General features: G+C 38.1%; 1 protein-coding gene across 5 annotated transcripts in view; it reads right to left on the bottom strand.

The window, feature by feature from the left end:
* Positions 1-18,938, bottom strand: part of mctp1a (multiple C2 domains, transmembrane 1a) — a 183,612-nt gene that overhangs the window by 85,059 nt on the left and 79,615 nt on the right. For all 5 annotated transcript variants that reach the window (XM_051893527.1, XM_051893526.1, XM_051893529.1 and 2 more), the window contains exon 3: positions 219-361. In XM_051893527.1, coding sequence (XP_051749487.1) covers positions 219-361 — 143 coding nt within the window. The remainder of the gene's footprint in view (positions 1-218; positions 362-18,938) is intronic.

Raw genomic sequence — 18,938 nt, 5'->3', positions numbered from 1 at the left:
ACGACAAAGAACAGAAGCAGGAGTTACTGTGACTGTAAGACCGGCGTACAATTTAAAGTGTAAATATACAGTACAGGCTGACTCTTTACAATCTCCATTAGCTGCATTAAAATTAAAACACAATAAATAAGCACTAATGACTTAGCAGCAAATAAAAAGGTCTACATAATCAATTTAACAACTGGAGTAAAGCACTCAAAATGTTTTTTATCATTTACCTTCACATAGAGTGGCTCTCTCAAACTCTCCACCAGCAGACTGACTTTCTCTTCCCATACTGGGTTCAGGTTTTTGTGGATTGTCTTGCTGCGGAAAACCTCCTTCCCTGCGATCTTAAACTTCACATATGGGTCACTGGTCCCTGTCAATACATCAAGAAAAACACACAATATATTTGACTGTTATTCAAAAGAAACAGTAGTAAATAAAAATCTTTTTTTTTCTTCTTCTACAAAACTAGAACATGGTGTTATAGACAAACTTAGTTTAAATAGCACTTTGGAACCACTTTCCAAATACTGCAAGAGAACGAACTTAATTAAAAAAATGAATTGGAATTAGCATTCTTTATATTCAACCCTTCTGATAACTATCCTACATCATCCAGCTATAAAATATAGTCTCAAACACATAATTATATTCATATGCATGTAGTTATCATCTGTTTTTTTTTTTTTTTTCTCTGTAAATCTCTTTCTTTCCCATGGAGTAGTTGTGTACGGTGTGTGTAAATTGGTCTGAGGCAGTGGAGGCGGAATGATTTGAGTCATGTGACCTTAACTGTCAACTCTTATTGGCTCAAGCACTAAAATGAGAGCGGTTAAGTGTGCTGTGTGCAGCCAAGGGCAGTCGGAATACAGCGACCGCAAACATAAATAAACAAATACACCACTGAATAATAATCAACATGACAGAACCTCATTATATAGCCTGAGAAAATAAGACTCAACAGAATGAACAACTACAGAGCATATAATAACATTTAATGTGTGTGAATGTGATATATTCCACAATGTTAATACATTAAGAGACTTGACTAAGTGACTTGGCTCCCTAAAATCGCGAAAGCAAAATCCTGACATTTGACTCAATTGGTTTGCAACAGTGCAGTTTTCATAAGAGACCACTAGATGTCACTATGTGTTCAGTGTAAAATGCACACAGCGTCCTGCATCTGTCACCTGACCTGCTCTATACGACTGCAGTGGATCAGGATGAGGAAGCATAGCATAATATCTACCAGAGATGTAAAACAACAGCACTTGCCATGCGAATCTGATGAATCAAGAAGGTATGTGGTTTAATAGAAAAATGTGGCATCATGAGCAGGAAAAGCAACATAAACATTTAAAAGCTTTTAAAAATAATTTTTAAAAAAATTATATAAAAGTATTTGTACTGAAATACTGAAAATAAAAATGTCATACTGTACGTCAAAATTGTCTTTAGTCTAAATAATGTGGTAACACATTTAAGTGTCATTCTGTGCACAAAATGCAACAAATAAATGGACAATCACACAGTATGTTGTGCCAAACCACAGTAAACACGTCCTGAATGGAGCCCTTACATTTAATTACTCTGACAAACATCAATGTCGAGAGAAAGGTCAATATTATGACTATATAAAGTGTTGGATTTACCGGGAATCAATCAACCTCCTAATGTTTAAATTCAGCTCACGTTCTGCTCTGCAGAAACCTGTGTCCCTGTGGAGAGATGCATTAATACCCAGCAACAAAAGAGTGAATGTGACGCTACAACAGTATACAATAGCTTTAAGGAAAAGACTAAAAAAAAAAAAAAAATTGAACCGTACCGTTCTGCACACTCGGTTTGGCACGCACTTGTACCGCGGTTCATCTCATATCTGACGACGCATACGCGTCTATAATATGGTTCGTATAAAATAAATAAAACAGACAGCCAGAGTAAGGCTAATGTATGTTTCTGTCGATGGATACGCATTCTGGCTTCCCCTAAACTTTGTTCAATGCGAGTGCCGTATGCTCTATGACCAGTCATTTACGCCGTCATCACCCGGGTGTTGATAGCGCGCGAGCGCAGGTGAGACATGAACAGCACACGTTGCTATCTGCGTTTAAACTAAACTCATTTAAGCCTTGCTAATTTAAACATTCGAGTGCAAGGCGCGAAAGAGAACTTACGCGCGCGCTGTGAGAAGATTTGTGTACTCATCCGAAGCGCGCACGCGGAGGCGCGTGTACAGCGCGCAAATATTGAGGTCTCCTTCAAAACTTGTGCTTGAACGGACAAATTCACACAAAATTATGTCAACATGCCCGTCTTGGGGAGTATCCTAGCAAGGGAGTATCCTTTACACTCGAGAAAGAACGCATGTGTTCAGTATCAGTGTACTGATCCGTGTATTATGTCTTAAAGAGACAGCAGCCCTTGCATTCCTGCTGTCTGAATGTGTTTTTAATGTTAATCAAACAACAAAAGATAAGGAAATCACTCATTGCTCATGACTGAATAGTAACTTAATAATTAATAATGATTGATTTTATTTAATTTGTACAGTGAAGATTACATGCAATGTTGTTTTACATTTTATTAGCTTCTTTATTCAAATTCTGTACCTGAAAACTGGATACATGAAAAACCTGAAAGCTTTATTTATTTTTATCTTTGCTTTACCGTATTTGTTTGTGCTGTTTAATTATTTGTTCTTATTTTCTTTATTTTAATTTGACAGTAGTAATTTTTTACCAGAACATAGCACATACCGAAACCGTGACCCTAAAACTGTGATACAAACCTGATTTGGCACCAATGACACATTAGAAAATACTGTCTGTGTGTGTGAACAAGAATGAGATCTGAAGCAAAGGAGACTATCAGAGTATACCGAATATGTTCATCGCATAAAGCTATCGAATGCCTTCGGGAGAGCAACGTGCATGATTCATATGTTTTATGATGCTTTTTGACATTTATGAAACTCAAAAGCCCCTGATCACTATTCACTTTTATTGTATAGAACAGAGCAGTGTGGACAAGAACACACAGGTTTGGAATGACGAGGTTGAGTAAAGTATTGACTATATATTTGAGAAAAGTATCCCTTTAAAAGTTTGAGTAGTATTTGTCCATTTTTCTATGAACATCGTCTCATCTGCAAAAACTGCAGACGAGTATGTTTCACTGAAAAAAGTGTTGGTGTGGGCACGCTGATGACAGCTCCATATATACGATCACTTAAATTACATCAGCTCGCTGGCAGGGAATCCCCATTCAACACCTCTGCAGAGTCTCTGAGGAAAGCCTCTGTAATGTCATTAAATCAGCACTGAGACATTTAGTCCAGTAATCAAACCTTCTCCTGTAGATCAGTATAGTTTGATTTGTTTTTTTGTTGAATTTCACATATAATGTTTTTTCTGCATTAAGAACACAAATTGTTTTGAAAAACATGAAAACAAAACTTCAGTTAAGCAAACCTCTTGCTGCAAATCTCCACAGCCATTAAAGGTGCTCTATGTAAGTTTTTGACTGTACTAAAGCTTAAAAATACCATAATATGTTTGCAGATATTTATTAAACATGTTGAGTTCACATACTCGTTTCTCTGAAAACCATTGCTACAGCCAGTTATTTTACTTTGAAATGTGCGTTCCGTGTCGGAATTTCTGTTTTTGTTTTGGTCTGTGCAAGAACGCACGTTGCCAATTTACCCAATAGTATTTCGCCACCCCGGGTTGCCAGTTGGTGGAAAACACATGCAGCGAATTGCATCCATGGAAGCCGGCAAACAAACTGGGTCAGAGATCGCAGATTCTACCCGACCTAAAAAGCCTCAGCATTCATCTAAAAACCTCTATGAACAGGAGCTTATTAAAACGCGATATCAACTCATCATAAATCAATAAATCAACTAATTATCTTACAGTGTGTAAGTCTCCTCACCATCCAATGTCAACTGAGCTCACTCCTGTTGCGTGTCTTCAAACTGGCAACGTGCTAGAGCATTGAGTCTGAGGAGGAGGGGGCGGGGCAAACAATATTTTGAATTTGGACTGCAGTACCCATTTGAATTTGGACTGTAGTACCCATTTCAACCACCAGCATTCTTACATAGAGCACCTTTAAATATAATAACCAATTCACTGTCTTTATATACCACTGAAATCCATCCCCTCATTTAGGAGATATACGACACCAACACAAGATGTTATTTTCCTATTCATCCACCCATAAGGCCAATCCTAATGTTCATTCAGCCACTGAGTCATTCATCTAAATAATACAATAAACTGCATTCAAATTCAAGAGGAATCAGTGACTCTAGATAATGACACTGGTTAAGCAATCTGTTTGCCTCTGGATGTTGATGCCCAGCTGTGAATTATGTTTGTGCACCTTGAGATAGCTGCAAGAAGTCAGTTTATCTTAATATCTCCATTTCAAGGTAAAGGAAAAGACCAAAGACGACCTGATGTGAATATTTAACACAGTGTATACACGTTAAAACATTCAATATAGACAATTCACATCACAAACACATCACATACTATAAGAAATACAGCATAACAACTGAAACCACACTTAAAAATGTTTCTGTTTAAGATTTTCTGTTTGTATACATCTTACAGCATAGCAATTTGAGTGAAAAGAATTGTTTGTCTTTTTCTTTCTGTTTTCCAGCATGATTTGAGATGATCTAAAAAGCACATTTAGCTTCAGTGGAAGAACATCTGACCATCTGTACAAAGAGTTACATGATCACATCACAAATTTACCTATTTGATTAGTGACATATAAACAGTGCAGAATCTGAAATATTTCTTATTCATTTCACATCCTAGTTTTTCTTTGTTTTAGATTTTTTAAAAGATCCCAGATTTCCAATGTGGTCTCCAATTTTTGAACATTACTGGACATAGGACAGTGGATCTCAGCCTTTTTTACTTCAAGGCCTCCCCATAGTGTGGTGCAGGGATGACGTTTTTTTGTAGGCCAACCCAGAAGTTAGCATCACCCTAGTTTCAGCCTCAGATGTCACGCCCATTGACCGTTGGCTGAATTTCTGATGCATATGGCACAGAAAATTGGAAACACTTCAGGAGTTTCAAAGTCGTCATCTGAATTCAACAGGATTTCTGCTCTGTAAAGCAGTTTGTCCGTTTAGGGGTACTGTAGAAACATGGCGGCGCAAAATGGCGAATTCGATGTAAGGGGACCCGCGGTGTATGTAGATAGAAATGGCTCATTCTAAGGTAATAAAAACATAATGGTTCATTATGTAAGGTCTTTATACACCACTGAAAACATAATTATGTATATTATATTGCATTTCTGTCAATAGATCCTCCTAAATATTAAACACTGGACCTTTAACGGTCCGCCTGGAAACAAAGCTGTCATGATGCCAAACCCCCTCATGGAAGAAGAAAAACGTTGTGTTTACAACTGTAACAATGAGCGCTTATCAGGACAAACTAAACACTGGTCTGTCAAAAGTAGGTGAAGTACGTAAAGTCCATTGTATAGACTTTGTAAAATACGTCCAAGAGTTAACACACCAGTCTTTTGTTGTAGGGACATTGACTTTACATTTCCACTCCCCTAAACATGACGCTGAACAAAACTGATGACTGTTATTGTTTGCTTTGTATGTCAGATGGCCTGTTGGGTGGTCCTGCTGCCATGGAGTCTAGAAGATCAGGCTACACAAGACTAGCATCACCCTGGTTCCCTCAACGAAAATGATTTTTCCACTGGGTTTTGGATTAATGTAATAAATAAATATGTGACTAAAAGCTTATGATTCTTATGATCATGATAATCTTCACAAACGAACACAACTTGAAGCATGAATACAATTGGCAGAAGTCGAGAGCTAAACATAGACTATAAACTAACTACACCATGGTAGCATGACTTTAACAACACCATCACTAAACTTGCGACAACTCTTTCAGTCTTTGTTGAAAGTTTGAGTTAGAATAGTTTGCAAGAGTGAGATTAGAACGAGACACAACAAGACTGTGAAAGTAGACTAGTGAGTAGATGAGTTTTTCTGTTCGGCTGATGATGTTTAATGTCCCGGACAACCTCTGTAGTCCCATTAAGCCACTTGTTAGCTTTTACAATACAAGTAAAAGCTTTAAAAAAATCATAAGAGGGTATTACTGATGTATTTTATATTGTAGAATAAAACGTGAAAATATCTTGAGCTTATGTTCAACACTGAGCTTATTTCAAGCATTTAACCAAAAACCAATTCAAAAACCTACTGACTTCAGGACTATGCACAGGAAGTGCTAAAATGCTAAATACGTCATCCCTGCACCACTCTATTGTCCACAACAATATTTGAAGATTAACAATAACATTTGAGATTGACATAAACTAAGATTAATAAATGCTGTAGAAGTATAGTTCATGTTAACTAATGTTACCAAACGAAACCTTATTGTTGTAGCGTCTGGACCAATCAGACACACACAATTATTCATTCTATTTAATGAATAATCCAGAAACTCACTCTCTCAAAGTTCTGTGAACCCATCCCCCTAAACTGCAACTAGCATCCCAAATGAAGCTAACACACAGCGAGAACTAGGTGTCCTTTTACAGGACACAAGAAAACTGATAAGAACTTTTTATGACCATCAGGAATTTGTGACTCTAACTTCATTCTTTCTGAGAAGGACAAATAAACCCTCTTAATCCTATATATTCTATATATAACCGCATGAGAAATGTATAAACGTTTATCCAATTTTCCCCTCTCATTATTTTCCTTTTATAGGGTTTATTCTATGTATTAATTCTCTCCTTTGAACTATTTTGGTATTAATGTTTCAGAGTTGCAAATATTATGGTTAACTGAAATCTCATGGGTAGCATGTTTGGTAGCGATGGACTCCAACTTCTGTTTCCTATTTGTTAATTAATGTTACATGTTGCTAACTCTGTGACACATTAGTATTGAGAATCTAGAAGGTTCTTCTCTCATTCATCCAATCCAGTGTCTTATGCTAATATCCTGCCAAAGTCACAAAGACTGGTAAAGTTCCCTCCAAGGGAACAACTCCTTATTGGCTCAGACACCTCAAGAGGGTGTGACATCTTCACCTTTTAAAATCACTGATCACAAGATCACACGCTCTCTTTTCTTTTTACTGAAAAACGCTGATGTCAAGATGATGCTGTACTAGAAGCTTCTAAGGAACCCCAAGCTTGTGCCAGGCTTCGGCCTAGACCTTCCATTCACCAAAGATCCTCTGAATCCAACTGGTTCTCTTTCATTAAGACAATATCAGCAAAGATTCAACGGGAGCCTCCACAAATTGCATCAGGACAATTTTAATTAAAATGGGCAAGACATGCAAGTATCAAACTTAGTCTCATTATTGGATACATTAAGTATTCTTACCCATTTTAAAGAAGGGCCTGTTAAAACTAAACTGATGGTTTGCTCAGGGCTGTTGATCTGCTGAATTTCAAACAATGCTGTAACTTCTTGCTTTCCTGTATTCTCCTTCAGCTCTCTCTTTCCCTTGGTAAACTGTATGCATGTATGTGTGTGTTTGTTAGTTTAGTTATGTGTTTGTGATTTAGTTAAATAAAACTTGTGTGCACACTCTTGCGAGTTGATTCTGATCTGCTTATAAAACCAATGTCCCTGATAACGATTACGATCACAGCTACATGCTAAGAAAGCGATATTTTTCTGTGGCCACGGAAAATATCCTTTTTGAAAAGTTGATAGACGATCAATATTGAGTGTTCGCTGGCCGAACAGATTAATTGATTGTAATATTAAGCTACATTAAGTTAATTTGATTAATTGATTCAAATATTTATAATTAAGTATAACGAGTTATGCTTAATTATTTGTATTTCTTTTGAGCTAATTTGCTTACATTGTATAGCATTATCTTAGAAAGGTAACAATGCACAGAATATTGCAGAACAACAACAACAAAATACTCAAAAGAGAGAGAAAGGCATCCTTGTATGCAGCACTGAACAATGTATCGGAAAGTTCTGAGGTGGAAAAAATGCTGACACATTAACTGTGGGTCTGATGTATGCCGCATCTCTGCCCTTGACAGCCGCCTGCAGCACAGCATTCAGCATTATGGGTACTGAAAGATGTTCGTCATTAATCTGACTAAAGCGGGTAAAATTTGTGATCAAGAATGATTTCTCATCAACCACAATGGAAGATGGACAGAATGGCGCAATTTCCCACATGCATTCCCCATCACATTCATCAAACTGACCTCCACAACACATGAGTGAGCAGAAGTGGAGGTGCTCCAAGACATCCTTTCACAGAAGGATCAATAGATGGTTTGAATGAGTGAGGCACTGTGTGTGACTGCAGGGTCATAGTGTGCTGATTGGTGAGTGATATCTCCTCTGCCCTCAGATCAATATGTACATTAGACACCTGCACATTTGCTCTCAAACTGCATTTTTTATTGACCTATAAAAGTTGTGCCACTGTCAATCTAAAAGGCCAGTGAGCTTAAATTGAAACTATCACTATCATGGCCAGAAACCAAGAATGCGTAATTGTTTGCTTATGGCAATGACCTGAGTTCATAAGCAGCTAGCTAAGGTAATTTCTTGACCCCAGCCCTGTTCTAAAATCAAGCTTAAAACACCCTAAGGCTGCATTTGTTGGTTTAAGCTGGATTCTCCCTGTTGTTTCCTTCACTGTCATTTCAATATAAAGGAAGAACTTCTTATTTTTATATTTCTCTTATCCTAAAATATGTGTCCAGTGGCTTCATTTAGTGTTTTGTGGAGAGATGTGGTTCTATTATCATTTATAAACAAGCTATTATGGAATAAATAAATAATTAGTGATGAGTCATTGTGCTCTATGACTGACAGATTCTTATTGACAGATTTTTGTCACAACGCCAATGTGTACACTATGATAAAATTTAGCTAAAAGAATTATACAGACAATGAGAATTAAATGTTCTTATTGTTGTTGTCATTATTTATATACGGCACATATACAAAATACATAATGTGTTTGCAGTTGATGAATAGGAAGTAAAAAACAGCATTTATTTGAAATAGAAATATTTTGTAACAAATGTCTTTACTGTCACTGATATGGAAATACAACAAAAAAAAATATATATATTATTCAAGTGACAACTTGTCTATTAGTGCTATACTTAAGTTGGATTGATGGGTTGCATTAGTCTGGCAAGCATGTTATAAGTTTTGACTAAAATTCACACACTTCATAATATTGGCACAGAGGCTGGCGTTCAATCATTAACCCCTGCTTTGCTTGTGCAGCCATCTAACACTCTCAGACACAAATAATACTGCAGCATCAGAGTGGAACTGCCTTTGCCAGCAATGACGAAACACACTGACAAACTGGCACTGAGCAACCGATTCAGTTGAGCTGTGATTTTCTACAATAGATCAAAAGACAATTGTCATGTCAGTTTTAGTGGCCATTTCAGGAACGGCACAGATATCATAAAATAAGCTACTAAACAAGCAGGACAACACAAGCAGAATCTTACTCTAGAAGTGTACTATATGCCATGTAGCCACCAAGGGGCAGTGTATCATTGATAAATGATACACTTGATACACTTGATAAATGATATTCTCTCTCCACTATCTTGTTCTTTTGGCACACATCTTTTATGTTAACCTGTGGGAATATTCCAGAAAGAAGGTTATGCAACATGCCTGGGAAAGTTTACAAATAAGTAAACGAACAACCTTAACTTTTGGTTCCAAAATATGAGGTAATTTTCAGAAAACTAGACATGGCAACATAGATATTATATATAAAAGATAAGAACATTAATGCACAACCACCCAGTAGGTGGCAATATGCACTACAAATGTAAACCGCCATTAAAGGGATAGTTCACCCAAAAATTAAAATTATCCCATGATTTACTCACCCTCAAGCCATCCTAGGTTTTCTTTCAGACGAACACAATCCGAGATATATTTAAAAATAACCTTAGTCCTCCAAGGTTTATAATGGTTGTGAATGGTAACTCACATTCTGAAGACAGATAAAATGCATCCATCCATAAAAAAAAGTCATCCATATGGCTCCAGGGGGTTAATAAAGGCCTTTTGAAGCGAAGGGATGTGTTTTTGTAAGAAAAATATCCATATATAAAACTTTATAAATTCGAATGACGAGCTTCCGGTGGACGACCGTACACATATTGCGCACGTCAATTTGGGCTGAAGAGCAACCTTTGACCTGAACGCAATGATGAACGTGGAGGCGAAAAGGAGAGAGCAAAACAAAACACTGGTCACAAATTAGAAGTCTAAAATTAGAAATTTTGAAGAGAAATGTCGGAGGATTTTGATATAAGAGTAGAGGAGCTTGTTGCCCAGCCATTTTTGTTTGAACCGTGAGAAGCTTACGATACTCCTACAACCTGCGTCATACATTGCGTCAGAGGATTACTCATTTGCCGCAAGTCAACTTGCGCATTCTGCGTGCGGTCGTCCACCGGAAGCTCGTTATTTGAATTTATAAAGTTTTATGTATGGATATTTTTCTTACAAAAACACATCCCTTCGCTTCAAAAGGCCTTTATTAACCCACTGGAGCCGTATGGATTACTTTTTTTTATGGATGGATGCATTTTTTCTGTCTTCAGAATGTGAGTTACCATTCACAACCATTATAAACCTTGGAGGACTAAGGATATTTTTAAATATATCTCGGATTGTGTTCGTCTGAAAGAAGATTGTCATATAAACCTAGGATGGCTTGAGGGTGAGTAAATCATGGGATCATTTTCATTTTTGGGTGAACTATCCCTTTAAACAAAAGATGAAATAAAGAAAGGCGTGTCTTCTGCTGCGACCCAATTCGCCTACTTATACTGCGCCCTAAAAGTATGTACTCTTTTTGTGAACAAAAAGTACATACTTTTGAGTGTGTAGCAAAAGAGTAGACAAGCTTTGGGACATACTGTCATGTCATACAATTGCGTCTTTGCGCTCTGTCACATCCTGACACGCATCCTGTCAACGTAAACTGGCCTGTCAATCATCTTAAATTCTCCACATTTCATTTTATTTCTTACCGTGTCGGAGAGAAATGCAGTAGCACGTTGATCTGCAGTCGCATGTCTTTCATGCGGAGAACTCTCTCCATATTAATGCATAATGATGCATTTAAAAGTTAATGGCCAATCGGATCTTTATAAAAGTCCACATTGTTATTGCAGATGAAACACGGATAACATTAAATAAATATTTTTTTATCAGGTTAAACTGATTATTAGTCACCCAAACGTCTCACCGTCGGTCGCACATATCCCCCATGTTTTGTAGTTTTTAAAACTTTTTACTCGTGTTTGTAGTTCTGAACTAAATCCTCCAAAACGCAATGGGTTGTGGGCAATATTAGCCTTTATAGTGTGCCCGGATCCACACTTCGAAAATCTACCAGAAATAGTAGACCATCTGGGGACTTTTGGCATACTCTTTTCAACATACTATGCTTTGGGACACATTTATTTTAATCTCACATACTATTTAGGATAGACAGTATGGACATTGGGACACAGGGTTCATGTGTTCACCGTGACTAAACCTACTCCTGGATGTGTTATTCGAACTGGTAATGTAGAAAGTTTTGTGTTAGTCAACTGAGAGTTCAAGGTTTACGTGACAGCAAGTTAACCCTGCTTTTCTGGAATACCCCCCGACACAAGCAAAGTAAGTGTTTCCTCAGATAGTAATTACTATCATCATCTCTGTGTAAAGCACCAATGTTTAAACTCTACACTTCCTTTACTAAAATAAAACTCAAACAGGAATAAACAAAATTACAGTTCTTCTGTGTGTTCCAGACCTTCAGAGTTTACGAACAATATCATCCATTTCTGATGACCATGAAGACCAAAAACAAATTACTGATAGAACAGCAAATAGACATGGTACCATGGCAAAACCATGTGTTTTTCACATTAATATCATGGCATTTAAGCACCCTGAAGTACATAAATACATGGCTTTATGGGGGTCATCAACATTATGACAGACCATTAGTAGTACTATTTAGTAAAGGTAATGAGCCCAGGATGTTTTAGGGCAAATGTTCTAGAAATCTTTTTCTTCAGGCTATCTGAGTGTTAATGATGAGTTAAGTTGTAATTTGAGGTGGGCATACAATATCCTTCAGTAATTTCCTCTGATGAGTTCAGAGTCCAGACACTGATTAAATCTTAATGGAAGTCGTTTGATTGCATACAGATTCCATCCTGTTCATTAAGATCCACAGATGGAATAGTTTGTGTAAAATTTAAAGCATGGTGTGAATGTGGGTCTGAAGTCTCACAGTCTCAAATACACCCACATACATACTGTGTCTCCCCAGCATCTGTGCCTACATTTTCTTAGTGCCTGTTAAAAGCACCCACCAGCAGCCAGTAAACTCTGATAAATCAACACAGCTAAAGTGGGCCATTCTGACACAGGTCACATCTCAACACTGCCAACCTGCCAATTTTACTCCTTAAAAACACATGACTCAGAGCGAGATGCTCAGAGAGACAACAGAATGAATGATCAATGACTACCTAAAGCAATCACACCCTAGAAACCACACAGTAACATGAAAATATACAGGAAAACACCACCAAACATCATCTTCAGAAAATGTAAAACAACAACAACAAAACTAGTTTTACTCTTTAAATGCTTAAAAAAGCACCAAAATAAACACCTGTAGATGCCTTTAGGACAAGACAGAGTGAGAGAAACAACAGGAGAGGCATTGTCTTTGCATACACAACAATCAAAGGCTGTATTATCTAATTAGAAAAGGCCTCTCCATCGCATATTCATAATTACCCTCCCAAAAATCACAACGGGAAAGGAGAGTTTGAAAAAAGGGTCATTGAATAATGCACACAGAGTCATAATTAAGCTAAATTATTCAATGCGATTTCCCAGAGCTCTGACTGATTGCTGTCATTGGCAGGAAATTTGGAAATTGCACTCAGGCACTGAGACGGCTCCATCTCCTTCAGCAGACCTACTTATCACTGGCCCTCTGGGGCCCTGTGATGGCACAGACTTTCAGCCCTGTCACTCACTACACCCATTCTGTACAAATTTTAAGTGATACCCTCCATGTGGGGAGGAACTAATAACAGTTTACAGAAATAAAGTGAGCTGCTTGGCTGGTCATGTGATCTCAACATGATGGCCACTACACTGCTCAGCCACTACATTAAAACCACCTGGCTAATATCATGTAGGTCCCCCTTGTGCTGTCAGAACAGCTCTGATCTGTCAAGTGCATGGACTCCACACGACCTCTGAAGGTGTCCTGTGGTATCTGGCACCGGGACATTAGCAGCAGATCTACAAATTGCGAGGTGGGGCCTCCATGATCAGATTTGCTGGTCCAGCACATCCTGTAGATGCTCAATCAGATTGAGATCTGGGGAATTTGGAGGCAAGGCAGCACCTTGATCTCTGTCATGTTACTCAAACCATTCCTGAACAATTTTTTTGCAGTGTGGTAGGGAATTTGAGGCAATTTGAGCTACAGTAGCCCTTCTGTGATTGGAGCAGACTAGCCTTCGCTCCCCATATGTATCAGGCACCCATGACCTGGTTCACCAGTTGTCCTTCCCTGCATCGCATTTTGGTAGGTACTAACCTTCATACCGGGAACATCCCACAAGATTTACCGTTTTCACCAAGTCGTCTAGCCATGACTATAAGGGCTTTTGCAATGGAGGAACCTTTTCATAGTTCCTAGAACTATTGGCCGAAGTACCCGGATGCCAATGGAAAATGGCATTTACCTGTTGTCTGCAGGGTTGTGTTCTTTTCTCAGCCTCAATGATGTGCAATACTGAAAGTTGTCATAGGAGATTTCGTCTCTTAGCCCCACTTTTTGCTCTTTCAGTCGTGTAAATTATGTGTTTACATTCCATCTCTGTTATCACGAAACCCACGACACACAACAAACACAGCTTCGATCACGGTGTCCTCCATCCACCAGATTTTAGTGTTTGTAAATGCCGCGCTTAAAGACGCCGCTGTCGGCCGCTTCACAGTTCCTATTTCCAGTGCGAATACAACCAGGAACATGGCCCGAGGGAGAAATTAGTTTTTGGGGAACAATCCTAGTGGCTAACTGAGTTCCTAGAACTATTCTGTGCGAAAGCGTCTTATTTGTCTAGCCAGATCTTTTCGCTTGTCCATTTTTCCTGCTTCCAACACATGAAGTTCAAGAATTGACTGTTCACTTCCTCCCTAATATATCCCACTCTTTGACAGGTGCCATTATAACAACATAATCAATGTTATTCACTTCACCTCTCAGTGGTTTTATTGTTGTGGCTAATCAGTGTATATCAGGGGTTCTCAACTCTGCCCCTTGAGGTCCACTTTCCTGCAGAGTTTAGCTCCAACCTTGATCAAACACACCTTCCTATAACTTTTTAGTAATCCTGAAGAGCTTGATTCAGGTGTATTTGATTAGGGTTAGAACAAAACTCTGCAGGATAATGGACCTCGAGGGCTAGAGTTGAGAACTCCTGGTGTATATAGTTTAAAAGTGTTGATTAATTTAGGGCAGGGTGCCCAATCCTGTTCCTGGAGATCTACCTTCCTGCAAAGTTCAGCTCCAACCCTGATCAAACACAACTGAACCAGCTAATTATCTTCAGGAACACTTGAAAATTACAGCCAGGTGTGTTGGATCAGGGTTGGATCTGAACTCTGCATGTAGGTAGACCTCCAGGAACAGGATTGGGCACCCCTGATTTAGGAGTACAACATGTTTCAATAGTAACTTGTAATGCATCTTTAAAGGTGCACTAAAAGCAGTTTTATTTTATATTGTGCGGCTCATGAAAGCAAACATAATAAGATCGCATGACTAGTCATGTGGATAATACTCACTTTATTTCGGCAACCTCCCTAATTTCAGACACTTTTTTTTGGCAGAATAAACTAATCAATGCTGATGTAGAATAGCGCATTTGCACCTCTGCATAGTGTGATGCTATATTCACACCACTAGGTGGCAAGCACAGCATAAAAGGAAAACTTCACAATAAGGTTCCATTTGTTAACATGATGATGAATTAGGCATCATGAAATAGCAATGAACATTTTTTACGGCATTTATTTACGTTTACATTTATTCATTTAGCAGACACTTCTATTCAAAGCGATAAATACAACAAATACAGTCAATTTATTCATCTAGGTTCAAAATGGCTGGGAATTTTCAAGAAATGAACACATCAAATTTCTGTGTAAATTCAGTCATATTGCAGAGTAATAGGTCTATAAAATGTTATTTTCAAACTCCTGTCTCTGTGTAGTTTATGCATTTCTATATTTTCTTTTTTATAGCTAAACTCTAGTCATGCCTTTTATCACAAACCAATACATTGAGCTCTCAATATGAGAGCCACATATAAGTGTAAAATTCTTCTGTCATATCTAATAAATGTAATAAAAAAGTTTGAGGTTTTATCTGAGATATGTCTTTTTCCATTTTCTTTTTCTGAGATATGAGACGGACCACCGGCCGGGTTCAGATTGGCTGTCAGGCGTCAGGATATTTAAGACAGTGCTGGAGAAGAGAAGCCTTTCAATAGCACAGAAACATAAGAGAGTTGTGGTCAGCACACTCCATTGCCCAGCATGCCCCACGACAGCAATGGATTGATGACTGCAGCAGTTTCTACTATTATTCAGTCTGGTGATCCTCTGGCTGAGAGTGTTCGTGTGAGTGTGTGAACTCAGCTATAGCACTGCATGCAGCTGTGAATGCACCAAGTACACATGCAAGATCCTTGACAAGTATACTTGACAACACAGGCTAAATAAACAAATATACTCTACCGTTCAATAGCCTGGGCTTGGTAAGATTTTTGTTGATTTTTATGTTTTTGAAAGAAATCCCTGCATTTATTTGATTAAAAATACAGTAAAATAGTAATATTATGAAATAGTATTACAATTTAATATAACTGTTTTCTATTTTAATATATTTTAAAATGTAATTTACTTTTGTGATGGCAAACTTTCTTCACTGCTCCTTCCGAAATTACTGTAATAGGTTTTGGTGCTCAAGCAACATTTTTTATTATCAATATTGAAAACACTTGTGCTGCTGAATATATTTGTGGAAACAGTGATATATTTTCTTTTTAGGATTCTTTGATGAATAGAAAAAAACTGTTTGTTAACATTATAAATGTCTTTACTGTCACGTTTGACTAATTTAATTTAATGCGTCCTTGCTAAATAAAAGTAATAAAACATTTTTTAAAAAACACTTTTGTACCGGTTTGGACCCGCTTTTGCCTTCAGAACTGCCTTAATTCCTTGTGATATAGATTCAAGACGGTGCTGGAAACATTATAACAATATTGACAACATGATAGCATCACACAGTTGCTGAAGATTTGTCAACTGCACATCCATTATGTGAATCTCCCGTTCCACCACATCCCAAAGATGCTCTATTGGATTGAGATCTGGTGACTGTGGAGGCCATTTGTTTATTCATTGTCAATTTGACTATTTATTGTCAACTATAACTCATTGTCATGTTCAAGAAACCCATTTGACATGATTTGAGATTTGTGACATGGTGCGTTATCCTGCTGTAAGTAGCCATCAGAGGATGGGTCCACTGTGGTCATTAAGGGATGGACATGGTCAGCAACAATACTCAGATAGGCTGTCGTTTAATCAGTGGCGTAGCGTCTGGGCATGCAAGGTATGCACGTGCATATGGGCCCGGGCGGATTGGGGACCCGCTATTACGGGCTTAACCCCAAAGTATATTTTTGTGATGGCACGGACAGTGTGTGTACTGTACAACAGCCCATGCGAGAGTGAACTGAGTGCTTGAAAACAAAAGTCCACTAGATAGTGCGCAGTGCACACACCGAACGCATCTTTCTGCAGCCAAACACATTCAAAGGCTCACACGCACGTCTGTGCGCGAAACAGAACCCGTGAACATATGTTCAGAAAAATGAAGTACAATAGAAATAATGTTGTCAATAACTTGCTACAGCCTATCTATGTTAAATGTACTGAAAAGCATTAAGAATCTGAATAAATGGTCAATGCCATGTCTTAGCGATGATCTATTGTATTTGACCGGTATTGGCTTTTCTGTCATTTTTAAAGTGGGTTTCTAAAACTTATGCATGAAGTAATGTAAGTAGTACAGAATTTTAAATGAGTCATATTGGTTTTCTGAAAAAACGACTACGTCTGCAAATTTTAAGATACTGCACAAGATGTGAATAAATGTAACTCGTAGCTACTCGCTGGGGTGGATACTCTTTATTCAACGAAATAAAATGCACATAAAACGTGATGGAAAAATATTTAGAGAAGAAACTTATAGTAAATTTATTAGGAATAAAACATGTGCATTAAAAAAGTCTGTGACAGAATAATTAATTCATAACTGGAATAATCTTCATCTGAACCGATGCTATGATCATTCTGAAATTCCAGAGCCAGAGTCGAATCGGTCGAACTCAAACGTAGACTGTGATGAAAAGCTGTTTTTTGACATTTTTGAAATAGATCCGCAATGCAAAGTCAAAATGATGGAGGAGCGCATATAGTAAGCTACTGTAGTGCTGTTGTTGTCATTCCTAGAAATGTTTTTTACCATTTTGTCTGCATGTTAGTGATAATATCTTATTCATAAAGTCCTGGGACTCATTCGCATAAGACGCACATCACTCCCCACAAAACCGAGGAGGGCCCATAATAATTTTTTTGCATATGGGCCTGGGGCTGACTTGCTACGCCACTGCGTTTAATCAATGCTCAGTTGGTACTAAGGGGCCCAAAGTGTGCCAAGAAAACACCATTACACCACTAGCAGCCTGAACCATTGATACAAGGTAGGATGGATCCATGCTTTCATGTTGTTTACACCAAATTCTAGTCCTACCACCTGAATGTTGCAGCAGAAATCGACACTCATCAGACAGGCAATGTTTTTACAATCTTCTATTGACCAGTTTTGGTGAGAGTGTGCAAACTGTAGCCTCAGTTTCCTGTTCTTAGCTGACAGGAGTGGCACCCAATGTGATCTTCTGCTGCTTGTAGCCCATCTGCTTCAAGGTTCGACGTGTTGTGTGTTCAGAGATGCTCTTCTGCAGACCTCACTTGTCACAAGTGGTTATTTGAGTTACTGTTGCCTTTCTATCAGCTCAAAACAGTCTGGCAATTCTCCTCTGACCAGAAGTGCCGCTCACTGGATATTTTCATTTTTGGATCATTCTATGTAAACCCTAGAGATGGTTGTCTGTGAAAATCCCAGTAAATCAGCAGTTTCTGAAATACTCAGACACCAACAACCATGCCTTGTTCAAAGTCACTTAAATCAACTTTCTTCCCCATTCTGATGTTCAGTTTGAACATCGTTTGAATCGTCTTGACCATGGCTGCATCCAAAAACTTGGGCAGTTGTCTTGTTGCCTCGCTGCCCTATCAGGCAATGACTCTGCAGGCAGCGTTTGCGCTCAAAGGTACCTCACGAAACCGATTTCAGACAGACTTCTGAGGCAGCGAAAAAGTTTAATGATCTACTGCAAAATTGAGCGAGCTTTGGTGAGAACTAAACAAATATTTACTACTACAGTAGTAATTTCTCTCTAGAAATGACATCAGAAGTGGAAAATGTTGGTCAAAAATGTACATTTACCAACCTGGTCTCATGGAAAGACGTACCTGTGGGAACGTTTTCACGAGTCGCAAAAATACATACCAATACATACATATCACTGCAGTGTCCAACAGAAATGAACACTAGAGGCAGTAAAACAGCAAACGCTTTTAATCGTTTTCATACACAGTTACGATTACAGGGTCAGATTATGGATTAATAAAGACTTGTTTTTACGTCTCCTTGCACAATA

Source organism: Ctenopharyngodon idella, chromosome 5 (assembly GCF_019924925.1).
Source record: "Ctenopharyngodon idella isolate HZGC_01 chromosome 5, HZGC01, whole genome shotgun sequence".
NCBI lineage: Eukaryota > Metazoa > Chordata > Actinopteri > Cypriniformes > Xenocyprididae > Ctenopharyngodon > Ctenopharyngodon idella.
Note: the sequence above shows the minus strand (reverse complement) of the source record. Positions and strands in the feature narration are given on the sequence as shown.